Consider the following 18,888-nt stretch of genomic DNA (forward strand, 5'->3'; position numbering starts at 1 on the left):
AGAACAATTAATGTTCCATTAATAACATATATATTTTAAGATGGCATATTACATGTGTACTATTTAATACACATATTAAACTACATGGACTCAATGAAGAAAATATACAATCATAAAAATTGTTTGCTAAATTGCTTTGATTTAGTATTATGATCTGGTAATTGACTGACTTCTAAATTTGTTTTATTTATTTGTATTTTAATTGAAGAAACTTGGAAATTAAAGTTCATTATTAGTTCTGTAATTTGGTTTTGACTATAAAGGAAAACATTGGGGAAAAGCTTTCCCCAAGGTCATTATCATTTTACTGCATTCTCTTTAAGGAGAACCTCTAAGAAGTAGAAGAGAATTTATTGTCAAAGGTACTGTGAAACTGCAGATTCAAGTAGGTAAGAGAACCAGGAAGAATAAAGACTGACTTCTACCAGCTTTTGAATTTAAGATATCTGGAATTCTCTAGTGCTAGCCATTCACAAATCAATTTCTCGGGTATCACTCTTTCTTTAATTTGATCTGCTGCACCCCATTATCTAAGGAGGAGATAGAAAAATAAAGCAAATTCAAGCACTGGAAAATACAGGTGAGATTTTCTTTTTCTATTAAAATGAACACTGAATCTATGTTGGAAAGAAGAATTCATTTAAGCTACTAGATTTTGCACATTTGTAATAAAAATGCAATACCCTGCTTTCTGAAGTAAATGGAGAATGAAATTATTAAGATTATGCTAAGTTAAGGCGTTTTCTATACTTGACTGTGAGATGGATGTCCTGAGTGCCACAAATAGAAAAATGCCAATCATTTCAAAAGCTACTGTGGTGTCAGGTTTCAAATGCTCAGCAAGTGGAGAAAGGCATCTTTGAGATGTGGGTTAAGGAGAGATAAGATTTCCTGTAGGACCTTGTGTTTTGGATAGTAGAGGGATCGTCCCCAGCTTGTGTGTATGTGCTTGGTTTGTTCTAGAGAACCAAGCAACGTAAGTGATATTTGCCAAAACTGCTATGCTGTGCATTCAATTTAGGGGCTCTCTCACTGGAGAACAAGCTGTTTTTAAAATCAGTAGAAAAACCAAAGGAGTATGAACATATGAAAGTAAGGAACATGCTTAATCCTAAATCTCAATTTCAGTGTTGCTGTTATTACTATCATCATTTTGTAATGCTCCAGAGAAGGCAGCACTGTAATGACTACTGAATCCACTCCACAGACTTGATGGAACACTGACCTGCAATTTCCCCAAAGCTGTAAGTACCAAGCACAACAGAGGTAATGGGTGGGCTCAGAGCAATCAGTAGTCGTGAACACCTAACTCAGCAGATCTGAAGGACTGTGTTCTCAGTAGCACAGTCTGGAATAAGAGGAACAGTTTATGTCCTTGGCTTGATTTGAGGAAGAACCTAGAAAAACCCTTTAAAATTATTCCTTATACATATCTCCACTAAAACATAGCAGTAATCTCTAATAAAGTGCCTGGAACTCCATTACTGAGTGTTCATCTATTTAAATAATACTTTCTCCTCTTCTTAAATTAATTTTAATTATCATTCAATGGTAATCTCTTCCTGAAATTTTGAACTCTCCCAAACTGGGAGATCTAATGCAACTACCATAACACTGGAAATATCAGAAGAATACACACAAAAAAATGTGGACATTAAAGGACTGAATGCTGACTTTTCTTCCTTTTACTTTGATCCAATTTAGAGATAAATCGTGTTTTGGTTAATCCATTTTACAGAGACAATTTAATTTCATGGTAGAAATAAGTGCTATTGTGATAAGTGATAGATTGAAACTCTGTCATTTCACAAATGAGATAATGGAAGCTCCAGGAAATTAAAATATATACTTGTGGCTACAACAACATCACATCAAAGCCTAATTTGTATAATTTTGTTTCTATGACTTCACACCACATCTGGAGCTTGGGGTCAAATAAGGGGCTATGAAGTCACTTAGATGAGATCCAGATTCATAAGAAGGAGAACCTGCGGAAGTCTCTAGGCTCAAGTATTTGAGGACTTATATAAAATAAAAGCTATTATTTTTATTAAATTACATTTTTATGTAAATACAAATATACTGCATTGGACACCACGATTCAGTATAAGTAATATGCATCAATAATAAATTAAAGAAAACTGAAAAGTCAATTTAGAAATAAACTCTAATACACAGTGAAGGAGGAAAGATATCTGGTAACAAGTGAGACTCAGGGGATTTATGTTACCTCTCTGGACATTGTTTCTACATCTGAAGTGAAAAAAAAATGATATTATATAGAAGTAAGGTAATTGAAAAATATGCAATTTATTTTCAAGTGAGTATACTAATCAGGAGTATCTACCCATTTTTCTGTTTTCAACTATAAGAACTATTCATTTGTTCTAAATTAGAAATAAATGATGATGGTACTTTCCATGTGTCCTTCAGGTAATTTGTCTCTGGGGAACATGGCCTCATGGACTCATCCCATGGAAAAAATAAACAATGTAACTGAATTCATCTTCTTGGGCCTTTCCCAGAACCCAGAAGTTGAGGAAGTCTGCTTAGTGCTGTTCTCATTCTTCTATGCAGTCATTCTTCTGGGAAACCTCACCATCATGCTGACAGTTTGCATGGGCAACCTGCTCAAGTCTCCTATGTATTTCTTTCTCAACTTCTTGTCTTTTGTAGACATTTGTTATTCTTCGGTCACTGCACCCAAGACAATTGTTGACATGTTAGCAAAGAACAAAACTATCTCTTATGCAGGGTGCATGCTGCAAATCTTTGGAGGGCATTTTTTTGGTTGTACTGAGATCTTCATCCTTACTGTAATGGCCTATGATCGTTATGTGGCCATTTGCAAACCCCTGCACTATATGACCATCATGGACCGGGAGACATGCAGTAAAATGTTGTTGGGGTCTTGGGTAGGTGCGTTCATACACTCCATTATCCAAGTGGCTCTGGTAGTCCAGTTACCCTTTTGTGGACCCAATGAGATTGATCACTACTTCTGTGATGTCCACCCTGTGCTCAAACTTGCCTGCACAGACACCTATATTGTTGGTATTGTTATGACAGCCAATAGTGGTACCATTAGTCTAGGGAGCTTTGTGATCTTGCTCTTCTCCTACAGTGTCATTCTGGTGACTCTGAGGAAGCAGTCGGCAGAAGGAAGACGCAAAGCTCTGTCCACATGTGGCTCCCACATCGCAGTGGTCATCATCTTTTTTGGTCCCTGTACTTTTATATACATGAGGCCTGACACTACCTTCTCAGAGGATAAGATGGTGGCTGTATTTTACACCATTATCACTCCCATGTTGAATCCTCTGATTTACACACTGAGAAATACAGAAGTAAAAAATGCTATGAAGAAACTGTGGGACAAGAAGGTGTTTTGGACTAGTGGGAAATAGTTGCAAGTAATAATTTAAACTGAATGATTTTTTGAATTATCTTAAATTTTCTCCACTGTGTTTAACCTCTCTGTACAATAAAGACAACCAGGACAAATTTACAGGATTTGAGGAAAGAACAAATGAAAGAATAACATATTTTACAAAGAAAATGTATGATCATTATTATCCTAATTATTTCAAAATCTGGTAATATCCTGAAATCTATGCTAGGTATTCCTGTAACTAACAAACTTAAAATTATCATATTCAGTATCATTATTTTCTTCTCCATTTTATATTTTGTGATACTTTAAAATGAGAATGTTCTAAGAAGTATTACTTAAAGCCATTTCTGTGGTTTTGAACTATGACTGGTGCATTTTAAGCTCTCATATGCGTATATTGTATGGATTTTAGAATACATAAAAAGCAACACATCAAAGCTAATGTTCTCCTATATAAATTCTTCAAAAGATAGGAAAAACTAAGCCAATAAGCCTGGACTGAGAACAGAAGTGTTTGCAGAATGTCAAACAGATAACTCCAAAGCTGAAAAGACAAAAGATTAGTTTTCATCATTTGGTCTTGGGAAAAATCTTTCCATATTGTGGTGCTCACTGTACCCAAACAGTAAGAAGATTGTATTGATTAAGCTGTGAGAGTCCCCTTTTCAATTGCAACAATCTCAGTAGTATTCTCATTCTGGACAATTATTTTTTTTCTTTTTTGAATTGATATTTTCTCTAGTGACCCAGTTTTCCTTTCTTTTCCATGAGCCAAAGCCTGAAATTTATTTACTTTTTTAGTAAATATGCATAGCACCAATGGCCTCTGCTATTATTTCATTGTGTCTTTTCCTGACATTGATTATCCATGCTACTGCCTGTTCTTGGGTTTGTGTCTGTGGCTGGGTGAGAAGTATAAGCATTATTCATGAAAAGGACCATAATGCTTAATAAATGTCTGGTGATCTTTATGTATCCACAGAATTAAAAGCAAAAAATATAAAAAAAATCCACAAGATGTTTGAATTTGAAATTAAAACCATATTTAGGCATTTTGCTTGAATAATACAAATTTGTGTTTATTTTCCTACTGTAAATATTCATTTGATGGGTCTCTAAATTTTGAAAGGAGTTGGTCAATGCTTTACAAACTCATCATTATAATTGCCTTTTATTTTTCATGCACAAATGGAAATTAAAAAAAAATTCTATTAGGCCAGGTTAAAGGTCTGTAAGAATCTACATTTTAAACAAGTTTCTCTGTGAATTTCTATGCAGGCAGTGACATGTCAGGAAACAAATTGGGGACCTGGGAGTTGATGATTCTTTATGTTGTTAGAATATAAGAGTTCTATGAGTTGATGGAATACAAACAGGTCTTTTGAATGTTTCCCCCTGTGTTATGCTGTCCGGTGAACAGAGAGCTAAAATTGAGCTGAGCTTGCAAAACAGCATAATAAATAAATATCACATATTTGATAACTTCTCTCTATAATACTCTTTGTTTTATTCCTTTACCCTGAATAATTATTTGTTTGATGTCCCTGGGAAGGTAGTAGATGGCATTGTTTTTATTCACAGAGACCAGTAACTAAAACATATGAAAGATTATTCAAGTTTTCACCAGCCACTTTATAAGTTATACCTGTTTCTGAAATTTTCTGAGTCAGTCCCTGTGGGAGGAAGCAAGTAGACTTGTAATTCCTGGGAAGGAGATGGAAAAAGAGTCCTGAAAACTCAGACTCACCCCAGTTCTGGGGTGTGTGTGTCTATGTGTGTGTGTGTACCTGGGATTGAACTCAGGGGCATTCAACCACTGAGCCACATCCCTAGTCCTATCTAGTATTTTACTTAGAGTCAGGGTCTCACTGAGTTGCTCAGCATCTGCTTTTTCTGAGGCTGGCTTTGAACTCATGATCCTCTTGCCTCAGCCTTCTGAGCCATGGGGATTACAGGTGGCACTCCTGTGACTGACTTGTCCCAGTTTTTAATCCAGGATCAGAACATCCACATATGGAGCGGATGTGAATTTGAATAGTTTGAAAGCTATAATACTACTGATATTTGCAGATTTTATGCAAACATTAACAAATTGTACCCCAGTAATATCTATTTATTCATTGCATTTTTTTTCTAATTTCAAAGCATTACAGAGGTTGGGAAATTTCCCATGCTGTACATTTACAAACAGTGTTTTTTGAACACTTACAAAGACTTTAAAAATGAGTGTACAACTCCTCAGTATTTATCCTGAAGAATTAGTCATCTTGCTACCATGCTACATACATGCACATGTTGATAGCAGCACAATTCACAACAGCCAAACTATGGAACCAGCCTAGATGTCCATCAGTGGATAAATGGACAAAGAAAATGTGACACACACACACACACACACACACACACACACACTCAGTATTATTCAGCCATAAGGAAAAATGAAATTATGGCATTTTCAGGAAAAAAAAAATGGATAGAACTAGAGACCATCATGTTTGGTGAAATAAGTCAAACTCAGAAAGGAGGTGAAGAGTCTTATGCTTTCTCGCATATGTGGAAGCCAAAGTGGACAAAGGAAAAGAAAGGTGTGTATCAGGGAATCTACTAAAAATCAAAGGGGGATGAATGGAGGAAAGGGACCTGTAAGGTCAGACAGCAGCGACCAAAAGGAGGCAGATTTTAAAAAGGCTGCTGAAGGAGGCTTTATTGAGATTTTGCTGCCAGGTGAGACCCTCAGACCAACAGGGTAGGTCTGAGGAGAAGCTCATGGAGTTTGACTGGACTGGAATTTTTATTGGACTTAGGGCAGGAAGGGAGGGATTGGGACAGGAAAAGGGGATTTTTATATTCCCTTGTCCTACTGGAGTTGGTGGGGGGGCGCTGGCTAAGATCCAGGATTGGCCATGAGACCCTGATGATTGACAGGTGGTTCTGTCAGCGCCTGATTGGTGGTTCTTTTGAGCAGGTTGGTTGGCGCGTTGTTCCTTGACCACTTCCACCAACCTAATAGGTCCAAGGGGTGAGAGCTAGAGCCATGGTAAATGGTGGGGAGTAATATTGGACAATTTATGTTTTTATATCGTGTACATGTATGAATATGTAACAATGAATCACATCATTAAGTACAACTGCAATGCGCCAATGAAAATGTGGAAAAAAATGAGCGTATAAGTACAATCATTGTGATAAATTTGAAAGTTTGAAAAAAAATAGATGTTCATCTTTAAATTTCAAAGTTCTAATTACTGAAATATACCACCTAAAGGGTACTAAGAATTAAATAAAGCAATGTCTAATAGTAATATGCAATTACATTGCATTTTATATTTTAGAAACAGATGTTAACTGAAAGATATGAAATATACAACACACTCATTTTTGAAATTGCTTTCATTTTTCTTTATTGCAATGAAAATCAATGAATGTAAGTAATTAGTACTTATTCCTACAAAGCTGATTCTTCCTTGAAGATATTTTTTTTTCCCTAAAGCAGAACGTAACTGCAATTCATATACTTTGCTGTGATAACAGTGTTATAGTGCCCATATGTGTGGACTCATGAAGAACAGAATACATTGAAGAATGTCAGAGCTAAGAGGGACCAGGAGGTCATCTGATCTACTCTTAGGTAAAATTTCAGAGAAACAAAGCAACAAAAAGAGTGTGGCCAGGGGTCTTCTCTCCTCAGGGTTTGTTACTGTGGGTGACAGCACATCCATCTTTGTGGTGTTGATGACATTGGTTCTGGGTAGGGAACTAGATCAGGCAAAGGGTGCCAAGTCCAGAGGCTTCAATAACCTTCAGCTGTCTTGGCCCCACAATATCTCAGGGCCTTCTGCATGTCTGTATTTCTCAGTGTGTAAATGAGGGGGCTAAGCGAGGGGGAAATAATGGTGTGAACAGAGCAAACACTGTGTCATCGCTGGTGGAATCAACCCTGACATAGTGAAGAACAGGGTCAAGAAAACTAGGAAACCACAGTGATGTCTGAGTCACAGACGAGGAGGATTTGAGGTGGCACTTGGGAAGCAAGTCCTCAAGGTGAACAGGGTGATGGTGTAAAAAATCACAAAGACAACAAATGTCAAAAGAGACATCGTCCCTGTGGTGGTAATGATTGTCATGTGCAGAAGCCTCATGTCAGCTCAGGCTAGCTTCAGCAAGGGGAACACGTCCCAGAAGTAGTAGTGGTGGCCAGTCTCCATGAGCATCTGTTAGGAACTTGGACAGAACTATGGATTATCACAGTTGGTAGGAAGCCACAGGGATTCCCTTGGGGGAAAAATGGTTAGGAGTGTTATTCACCAATAATAGCTTGTTATGCACCATAGCTGGTATCCTGGTATTTAGGGGCAAGGGAATACCCAGACATTTGAGGGCTGTCGGATATTATAAGCAACTTATTACAAATAAAAAGAGACCTAACAAACACAAAATCCTTCAGATGAGGTGAAAACTGGTGAAGACCATATTAGGAATTAATGTTTGGCATAAAACTTCCTCAGAGCGTTCTGTGTGTGTGCAAGTTATTACTGTTTTTATTTCTCCAATTTTAAACATATAAATTGAAGAAATCTTTAAAAAATACTTTTGTTTGTTTAATTACAGGAGCTCCTGCAACATCAGCAAGAGAAAGTCAGAAGATAAGCCAATTTCAGAAATAAAATCAACCACAAGAGATTTGGAGGATTCATACTTTCCATACTGATAATATTCAGTGTATTAAAAAAATGTAAACCTTCATCTCTTCACTTCTCTGAACATGTATACAAAGACCTTGTTCAAATGATCTCTAAATCTCTTCTGGATCTTAAGTTATGGAACATATTTTTTCTTTCTAGACCCCAGACATAACTGACATCATAGAATTTTATAATGGCAATTATAAGGGATCATGGTTTTGTAGTTGTATCCTTCTTTAGGAAATCATTATCTTGACTGAGAATCAGAAATGATACTGCTGGTGATTTGTGATGAGTTCTGCTCCCTCACTTGTTGAAGTTTGAACATGAGAGAAGCAGCCAAGGCAAGCATATAAAGCAGGGTTTATTTTAAAAGGGGTAACATAGGCTTCTCCTGGGAGGGAGAAGGGGGCCATAGCTGGTATCCTGGTATCCCAAGAAGCAAGGGTTCTTTCCTTTTTATATGTCTTAGGCTTCCTTTGTTCTCCTATTTTCTTTCTCTTATCTTTCTCCTTCCGTGTACAGGACTAGGAAATGCTCCTTGGGATGACTGGTGAGAAAAGGTGGGCTAAAGGGGGAAGGGCAGGAGGGCGCAGCCCAGGACACATTAATTAACAACCTTACAGCTCCCTGTAGGGAGGGGCAATTACTGGGACAGGTTACATTAGAACAGGTTGAGCAAGGGCAGGCTCTTCAAAAAAGTAAAGGAAGGGCTCAGAAGGAATTAACATTTGAATCCCTCAGGGAACAGTCTCCAACTTCCTGGGACTCACTGAAAATTGGCCTGACTCATCTGACCTGACTTGATTTACCTATCTATACTGACTGCCTGTCTAATTCTGGCTTCAGAATCAGACCTCATAGAAACAGAGAGGTCCTAAGCACTCACATTTTGAGATTTGTACTGCAGTAAATATAACTAAACAATATGAAAAAAAATGTGCTTACTATATATTTTAATTATTTAATAATAATGCTTTTAAAGTTAAACAATATAATGTCCTTACACCATTTACATTGACCTTATCAAAGTTATTATTTGGTGTCCAGGACATCTCAAATAGATGTCCTATAACACAATGTCGTTATCACATTTAGTCACTATGTTATACAAATGATCTCCTAAACTTTTTCATCAAGTTCACTGAAATTCTGTGTCCCTTGACCTTATACCTGAAGAATGTAAAAAAATCACCTCATTTTTAAGTACAAGAGACACAGAACTGATATTTTCTGTTGCTCTATCGCCTGTATCATTGTCCCCACTAAGAAACTGAATTGAATCTACTCAAAGTATTATTGTCTGTGTGTAGCAAAAACGAAAGTGTTAGGGTAGCAAGGAGTGCATAATCACAATGTCATGGAGATTTCAGTAATAGTATTTCTTCATAAAAAACACCCAGACCTGGCCAGGTGTGGTGGCACTTGCCTATAATCCCAGCATCTCAGGAGGCTGAGGCATGAGAATTCCAAGTTCCAAGAAAGCCTCAGCATCTTAGCAAGAGCTAAGGGCTGAGGATGTAGATTAGTGGTTAAGTTGCCCAAGTATTTGACACTACTCTCCTTAGATCTGCAGACTCAGTGATGCAGTGTAAATGTCCACCCTAACACACATAGTTTCCACAAAAAGCATTTAATTCTCTTTCATGGGCCTCTGGGTAAGCTGGACTTCAGCTGACCCAGACTGGGAATGGCTGGGTTTAATTTAAGACTCATAGTGGGCCCAGTAATATTTCATGTACCTTTTTTCCCTCATGCATACAATAGTAGAGTTATCTTCCTCTGCTGGTCAAATCAAATTCACAGATGATAACCAAATATGAAATAAATACATCAAAGCACTGAAATATTTAAGGCAATCTCATTCAGAAACCACAAAGTACTTTAATTCTAGAAACACCAAAAAAATGTGATAAATGTATTAGTTTCATGGATATGTTTATATGAAAAAATAGATGAAATGTGAAGGAACATGAAATCTATTTATACAATCCATTTAACACTGCTTATAAATGTATTTACACTTATTATGCTATTCCAGGGAAAGAAGTATAACAATTAGCAATTAGAAACGGGGAGAAATATTTTCATGTTTTTCACTACCAAGGAAACTATTTCTCTGGTAAATGAGAATGTTTGACTTTTTTTTTTTCATTTAAAGTTTACAAGAAGTCATAATTTCCCATTTCTTTACAGTAATGGTATAACAACATCAGTCTGGCAGTCAATGCTATGACTGTGTATTAATGGGATAAAAAGCTATTGATCATACTTCTTCAAACTGGGGACAGTCCAAATTTTCTGATTCTAAGAATATCAAAATCATCAAATCCAAGTGCAAGTATTCAAATGTTCCATCAACTGTACAAAAACTACTAGAAACGATTACTCAAAACACAAATATTTGTAAGACCCCTAATCCTAGCTTAATTGGGTCAGAAAAATATGCAAAATGATATTAATCACCAGCCTAGTTTGGTAACTTGATCAAGGAGAAGAGATCTATTGCCTACAATGTCTGATCTTGGACTATAACAATGGATTTGTGTGGTTCTAGAGCATGGTTTATAAATTTATTATAACTTCTAATCCAGATATCTTTGAACTTTTATCTTTGTTTTTAATTTCATGAGTACACCAACATCAGGTATCAGTCTTGTTTCTTAATATTCACTTTTTTTAGTTGTTAATATACCTTTATTTTAATTTATTTATATGAAGTGCTGAGAATTGAACCAGTTCCCACTCATGCTTGGTAAGCACTCTACAGCTGAGCTACAACCCTCAGTTATCCATGAGTGATAGTTCCACCCCTCTCTCAACCACTAATACAAAAGTATGGAGAGGCAGTGCGTACACTGGTGGATATTACAGTGAAGCAGAGAGACAATTGGAGATACACTAATCCACATACACACAAAAAAAGTCTCAGGTCATGGTTCATGTGAAAGAGAAATCTATCATCAGGGCACAAGAATTTAGCATAATAAAAACATATTTGTCAAGTATAAGTCTTTCTAGAACCACAGGTGGAAATAGGGCAAGAAAGTCCAGTCAAAATAAATAAATAAATAGATGGATGAATAGACAGACAAATGGACTCAGTAAAACTATTTGATTCAAACTTTGTAGGAACTAAGTTTTTCAAAACAAGCATTTCAGCAAATTATATTTACCCTGTTAATTGTGTCACAGTTGTCCATTGTCATGCTTGGCTCTGTTTTCATTGTTTCTTTAGTTTTCTTAGGAGTCACTGTACGTTAAGAGATGTTGCTGGTTACAGACTATGAGTAAAGTATAGGTGGTTAGAAGAAGAACATTAATGAAATATTATAATTGATGAAATAACAGCTACATCTATTCAGTGTAGGATGTGAGAAAAGAAAATGAATACTAATGCCAGAGAATATAAACCAATCTTTTGTCTTTAAGCTTATTTTTATTATTTTGGTATGCTGTTCACACCTCTGCAGCCACTCTAATATTACTGGAATGAAATGTGATTGTGTTTTGTAGGACTGCTATCAAAATGCATTAGCTAAATTGTCATGTTTTCCAGATATCTATTGAAAAATTAAGTACTTATTAATTGCTTAATACATACCAGAAAAGTTCTTAACCCTGTAAACAACCTCAAGTATTTCAGGGTAGGTTTTAAAATCAAGTAAAGAAAATAGCAAAGATAAAAATGAGGATAATATAATGATGCTGAGATTCTGTGCTTAGTAAGATTTCTTTAGTCTTGATATTTTAGAAAAGCATTTGATTAAGAAATAACAAAATTAATGTTAAGCAATGATGAGTGATAGTTACTTTTTAACAATATGTTTTTCTGTCATTTGTTTCTCCTGGAAATCTAATCATGTCATTATTTAGTTCATTGTGAACTGTATATAAGCAAGAGAGACAAAGTTTAAGGTCTTTCAGTTTAAATTATTACTCCCAACCATTTGCCATGGTCCAAAACACCTTCTTGCCCCACAGTTTCTTCACAGTATTCTTTACTTCTGCATTTCTGGTTATATAAGTCATAGGATTTAACATGGGAGTGATAATGGTATAAAATACAGCCACCGTCTTATCCTTTGAGAAGGTAACATTAAAGCACATGTATGTGAACACATAGGTACCAAAAAAGATGATGACCACTGCAATGTGGGCTCCACAGGTGGGACAGAGCTTTGCACCTTCCTTCTGTTGACTGCTTTCTCAGAGACACCAGTTTGAAACTATAGGTAATGAGCAAAAATATAAAACTCCCCAGAGTGATGGTACCACTGTGGGCTGTCAAAATGACACCAATAAGATAGGTGTCTGTGCAGGCAAATTTGAGCACAGGGTGGACATCATAAAAGTAGTGATCAATCTCACTGAGTTCACAAAAGGCTAGGTGGACTACCAGAGCCACTTGGATAACAGAATGGAAGAATCCACTTACCCAGGTCCCCAACAATATTTCACTGCACCTCTCCCTGTCCATGATGGTCATATAATGTTACAGATGGCCACATAATGATCACAAACCATTATTATAAGGATGAAGGTTCCAGTGCCACCAAAGAAATATACCCCAAGGACTTGCAGCATGCACCCCACAAAAGAGATAGTTTTGTTCTTTGCTAACATGTCAACAATCATCTTGGTGCTGTGACAGAAGGGGAAACAAATGCCCATCAATGACACGAAGTTGAGGAAAAAATACATGGGTATTTTCAATAGATTCCCCATGAAAATTATCAGCATTTCGAGGAAGATTCCCAGAAGAATGTGTAGAAGAATGAGAACACCCCAAAACAGACTTCTTCAACCTCTGGGTTCTGAAAAAGGCCCTGGAAAATGAGTCCAGTTACACTGTCTAATTTTTCCATGGAATCCATCCAGCAGGTCAACTTCTCAACATAATTATATCATCTGGAAAAAAAAACCAGAAAGACAATCAGCATTTATTTCTAACTGAGAATAAGTGAATGATCGATCACAGTAGTTGTTGAAAATGGAACAATCAGTACTGACTACTGACTGGCATGCATCCCTAGGTTAGTTAAAGTGCATCTATTCTGATCATTTTTCCTCTATAATATATCCAATTTATTCATGTCAAATGAGAAAACAAAGTCAACAGAAATAAATTCCATCTAAGTTTTAGCAAAATCACATATCTTATCAAGAGTGTATCTTGGTTATTTATGTTAATATTATTTGTGGATAAAAATTCACTAAGTTCTCTTTCTGTAAAAATGAAATCAATATTCAGAAGAAAACTGTGGATATGCTGTTAACTGTATATCTGATAAATTGCCCTTACTAGGATCATAAAAGTAAAAACATGTTGTTAGGATGGCCTTAGTCCTGAGCCTAAGCAACTCTACCTTAGAAACTCCAGTGAAACCTGCAGTTTCACCAGGCAACCCACAGAGCCCGCCAGTATGGCCACAAACAAGTTACTTCCCCTAACCCTGATAAACAGAGTGAAGTCCCTGGCAGGCTGTCCTCACCTGATAGAGGAAAAGGTGAGAAGTTCGGGGTGGAGACCACCACACCAGATATTTTTGACCCCATGGTAAATGGTGTCACTGAGAAGTCCAGTGGTAGCTGATAAGGATTAAAATGGGGGTCAAATGCCAAAAAATTTTAGTATAAATAATAGAGCAAATGAACAGGGATTCAGCCAACTGAAACAAGGATGCACTCAAGCTGGTTGGGAGCCTGATGTGGCTCCCACATCACTTGTCATCATCTCCCGAGCCTCTGTGTGATCCTCACTGCTCTTAAACTCTACCACCTTGTCTGGACCTTGATGAGAGCCTCAGCTTCTCCCTATGACCCTCTCCTCAATCGGGTGTCCACTCCACTCCAGGAAAAGCCTGCCTTGGTTGCAGACCTGGTCACCATGGTCTGAGTGAATTTGCATCTGCTGGACATAAAGTCTAAGGCTTAAGACTTTTGAACTTAGCATGCAGAGGGAATGTCTGTCATTAGACTATCATGATTAAGTGTGTTTTGCAGTGCTTAGAATTAATCTAGAATTGTTGGCTGTGAATTTAATTAATCTAGAATTGTTTGCTGTGAATTGATGATGTCTATTGCAGTGCCTAGCATTAAGGATTGTCATTTTCTTGATTAAGAACCTATAGAGTGAAATTGTATTGAGTAATTTGAGTGAATAAAACATTGAAAGGGACAGAAGTGCATGGACATTCTTCGTTTCTCGGTTTGACTGCATATGTCACAATTTTACCCCCTTGTGACACATGTCCACATGGTCCCTTCTGAATACTGCCATGCCTGGTCACTTCCTCCACTCAGGAGTCCTTGATATGTTGAGATGGGGTGACTTCTGCAGGGTCCTTCAGATATTTCTGCAGATGAACTTATGGCTCCTGTTTGAGCTCCAGCTCCTACCGTGAAGAGGTGTTGGAATGTGCAGTAGGGAAAGGAGGACCTGACTCTAAAATCATGGTGCTGAAACTGGGTGAGTCACTTACCACCATGGGGACTTTGTTATCTCATTTGTGAAAGAACAGACTGTTAACTTCACAATCACTATATAGACAGTAAATTCTACCTTGATACTGAGTTCCTCTTGTAGGATAAGAATAAAGGTAGAAAATAAAGAGAAAAGAAGAAATAAAAGGAATTTGTGGAGACAAGGAATCCCTGTTCAATTTGAAAGGGGGGAAATGGAGTCTCAGAATATTTCTCAACTTTCAAACTCAGAGTGATGGAGGATTCCCCAGGATTCACTATGGCTTAGTATTTTAAACATTCGTTTAGTAATTGAAAAATGAAGCAAAAACAAGAACAAAACAAAACATACAAAGGAAAGATTGTATTGTAAAGTGTACATCTCTCATGTATCCTTCAAGTTTATTAAGTCTCCTTCTAGAATATCTGAGTTCTCTCAATCTTGTGTGAACTTAATATTCCAGGAAGAGATTCTTCTTTAGTTACAATTATCATGGGTTTAGAAAATGTTTGGTGTTTCATTTAAAATGGATTTAATTTAATTTAAATGGATTTTCTGTGTTGGAATTTTAGACACACTAGTGGGGCCACTTTGATATTGGGGTAGAAAAGGGCATATGGGACTTAAAAACAGCACACTACCAGTACACAGCCACATCAATGTTGATTGCAGCACAATTCACCATAGTTAAATTATGGAACCAACTTAGATACCCTTCAGTAGATGAATGGATAAATAAAATATGGAATATATACACAATCGAATATTACTCAGCATTCAGCATTGAAATAGAATAAATTCATTGAGGGAGGCCATCCTCGCAGGTGATTTGAGTTACCTCCCTGGCTGGGTGAGAGGCGCTTAGACACAGCTGTGTCAGAGCTTTCCCAGGTCCTAGGGCTTGTCAGTGCAGAGGCGTGTCTGGCCACTCTCCCGAAGACCCAATCATTGCCCCTAACCTTGGGATGCTGCCCTCCTTAACCTTCATTGGATGAGATTTTCCCTGCAATTTTTTGTTCCCCAATAAAAGCTCACTCCCTGGTGTGTTTTCTCTCTCGCACTAGTCTCTTCTGTAAACCTTGCTACTGCATTAGGTCACTGGAGGTGGAAGCTAGGAGAAGCCGTCCTGAAGATGGTTTTAAAGGTAATTAGAGTCTTGTCTCTTTAATTTAAAACTCCCTAGCGTTTACTCAGGAATGGAACCTTCTTTAAGGAAGCCAGCACTGGTCACATGGCAGAATTCATGGCATTTGCAGGTAAATGGATAGAGCTGAAGAATATAATGCTAAATGAAGTAACCCAATCCCTAAAACCAAATGCGGAATGTTTTCTCTGATATAAGGATGCCGATTCATAATGGGGATGGGGAGGAGCATGGAAAGAATAGACAAACTTTAGATAGGGCAAAGGGGAGGGAGGGAAAAGGAAGGGAATGGTGGTAGGAAAGATGGTGGAATGAGATAGACATCATTACACTAAGTACATGTATGGAAACAGGAATGGTCTGACTCGTTTTGTGTGCAACCCAGAGACATGAAAAAATAATCCCTATTTGTGTAATATGAATTGAATTGCATTCTGCTGTTATATATAACAAATTAGAATAAACAAAATTAAAAAAAACCAGAAGGACATATGGGGTTGTTTTCACAAAAGAAAGATTTGTTAGGTTCTTCATAAATCAAAGCCATAGGCATTAATGATTCCTGTCATTATCCCATGCCTCTGTATTCCTGTAATAACCCCATCCCTTCAATACCTGTCTAGTTCATTGTTTCCCACTGCTGTTGAACCTGGTGCTCTCAGGTACCCTTTCTGCAGCACTATTGTCGCCGGGATTTTCTGCTTTTGGACAGTTACAGGTTTTGTCAGAACTATATGTTACAGTTGCTAATCATCAAAGTCCACCTTCTCTTGTGCATCACACACTAATGATAATTATAATGGTAATAATATAATAGCAATACTATAATTCAGATTCAGAGTCAGGCACATGTCCCTGCTTTTACACAGTCCTTCCTCTGTTGCTTTTGTGCTGATTTTAGCAAAAGTATTATTCTGCACTGAGAAGCACTTCAGTATAAGAGAACTCAAATCATAGGATATTTCAACAACTGTGAATTAGGTGGCTTGACTGCTTTAGAATAAAATGAGCATCTACACACTTTTTCACTCCTCTTCATACCACAAAAGACCTACCTGAAAGGAATCCACTTTCCCCTTTCTGATCATCTAAAGTGGAATATATCATCTAACTTTGTTTTGCAATAATTGGCATCTTTTTTTGGCTTTTTTTAAAAATATTTTTTATTTATATATATATATAACAATGGAATGCCTTACAATTCATATTACAGCACATTTTTTTCATATCTCTGGGTGTATACAAGGTATATTCACAACAATTCATGTCTTCATACATGTACTTTGAATAATAGTGTCCATCACATTCCACCATGATTTCTAACCCCATGTTTCCTCCCTTCCCCTCCCACCCCTCTGCCCTATCTAAAGTTCATCCATCTACTCCTCCCATGTTCCTCCTCCCTATCACACTATGCATCAGCCTCCATGGATCAATGACCTAGGAATAAAACCAGAGACCTTGCGTCTAACAGAAGAAAAAGTAGGCCCTAATCTCCATCATGTGGGATTAGGCCTCAACTTCCTTAATAAGGCTCCTTTGGCACAAGAATTGAAATCAAGAATTAATAAATGGGATGGACTCAAATGAAAACGTTTTTTCTCAGCAAAAGAAATAATTTGTGAGTTGCATAGAGAGTCTACATCTTGAGAACAAGTCTTTACCCCTCACACATCAGATAGAGCACTAACCTCTAGGGTATATAAAGAACTCAAAAAGCTAAGTACCAAAAAAACCAAATAACTCAATCAATAAATGGGCCAAGGACATGAACAAACACTTCTCAGAAGATGATATACAATCACTCAACAAATATATGAATGAGTAAATGTTCATCATGGCTAGCAATTAGAGAAATGCAAATCAAAACTACTTTCACCTCATGCCGGTCAGAATGACAGCTATTATGAATACAAACAACAATAAGTGTAGTGAGGATATGAGGAAAAGGTACACTCATACACTGAGGGTGGGACTGCAAATTTGTGCAGCCAATATGGAAAGTAGTATAGAGATTTCTTAGAAAATCTTGAATGGAACCACCATTTGACCCAGTTATCCCTCTCTTCAGTCTATACCCAAAGGACTTAAAAACAGCATACTAGAGGGACACAGCCACATCAATGTTGATAGCAGCACAATTCACAATAGCTAAACTGTGGAACCAACCTAGATGTCCTTCAATAGAATGAATGGATAAATAAATGTGGCATATAAACACAATGGAATATTACCCATAAAAGAGAACAAAATCATGGCATTTGCAGGTAAAATGGTGGAGTTAAAGATAATGCTAAGTGAAGTCAGCCAATCCCCCAAAAAACGAATGCCAAATGATTTTTTCTGATTGACATCTTTTTATCATACTTGTACTGCCCTTCCTCTGAGTTCTGTCTGGATGCACTTTATCATGTTATCATCCTAATGTTCTCTTCTATAATTTCTTGGAATAGTGTGTTGCAGTTATATTACAAGTAATTAAAACATAGTCATTGCACTAATTTCTATGCCATCAAACAATCCATATTTGTTAGAGAAAAAAAAATTCACCAGTATTTTGCAGGGCATGAGTTTTTCTTCATTTTCTTGTTTCTTCCTAGTATAATTTTGTTGCTAATGTCCAAAGTGAAATAAGTTATGCTTGAGATATTGATTTGTGAATAAACAGTACCTAAGTATATCTGATTCTCTAAACATAAAGGTTCTAGACATCAGCCTTCCTGGTTCCCTCACCTAATGAACTCTGCCTTCCTATGGAAGATTTGGCAAGGAATGCTCTTTACTTACACGGTATATTTAAAAGCAATGATGCAATATCATCATGACCTTAGGGAGAGTTTTATCTCAAAGACTTTCACCATAATAAAACTCAAATCACCAATCTGACAATGAGATTTAATGTAGAAGTTTATTTTGAATTATTTTAAATTAAAAAATATCTTTGCTTTATTTTAAAACTAATTGATTCTCACATTTAGGATTATACCTAATTCAAAACAACTCATCAAACACAAATTATTTTATTATTACATGCTTTGCTCCTTTAATTAACAACCTCAAATATACACACTTAATAGTAATTTCATAAAATACTATTTAAATCTGTTTTTATTTCATTAATAAACATTGAGTTGTATTCTTTTGAAATTTCTATTTGAATGCAATTGTGTGGGTTGCATTGTGTTATTGGGGTTCACTGTTT

The 18,888-nt window shown here is 36.7% G+C and overlaps 1 protein-coding gene and 1 pseudogene across 1 annotated transcript; one reads left to right on the plus strand and one right to left on the minus strand.

The window, feature by feature from the left end:
* The first annotated feature begins 2,453 nt into the window (after window positions 1–2,453).
* Window positions 2,454–3,407, plus strand: LOC143391659 (olfactory receptor 4S2-like). The gene has a single exon (XM_076844418.2). The coding sequence runs from the start codon at window positions 2,454–2,456 to the stop codon at window positions 3,405–3,407; it is 954 nt and encodes a 317-aa protein (XP_076700533.2).
* Window positions 3,408–12,012: 8,605 nt separating this feature from the next.
* Window positions 12,013–12,944, minus strand: LOC143390264 (olfactory receptor 4S2-like; annotated as a pseudogene).
* Between the last annotated feature and the right edge of the window lie 5,944 nt (window positions 12,945–18,888).

Source organism: Callospermophilus lateralis, chromosome 2 (assembly GCF_048772815.1).
Source record: "Callospermophilus lateralis isolate mCalLat2 chromosome 2, mCalLat2.hap1, whole genome shotgun sequence".
NCBI lineage: Eukaryota > Metazoa > Chordata > Mammalia > Rodentia > Sciuridae > Callospermophilus > Callospermophilus lateralis.

Coding starts and splice junctions, on each gene's coding strand:
- LOC143391659 (XM_076844418.2), top strand. CDS start 2,454: ATGGCCTCATGGACTCATCCCATGGAAAAAATAAACAATGTAACTGAA.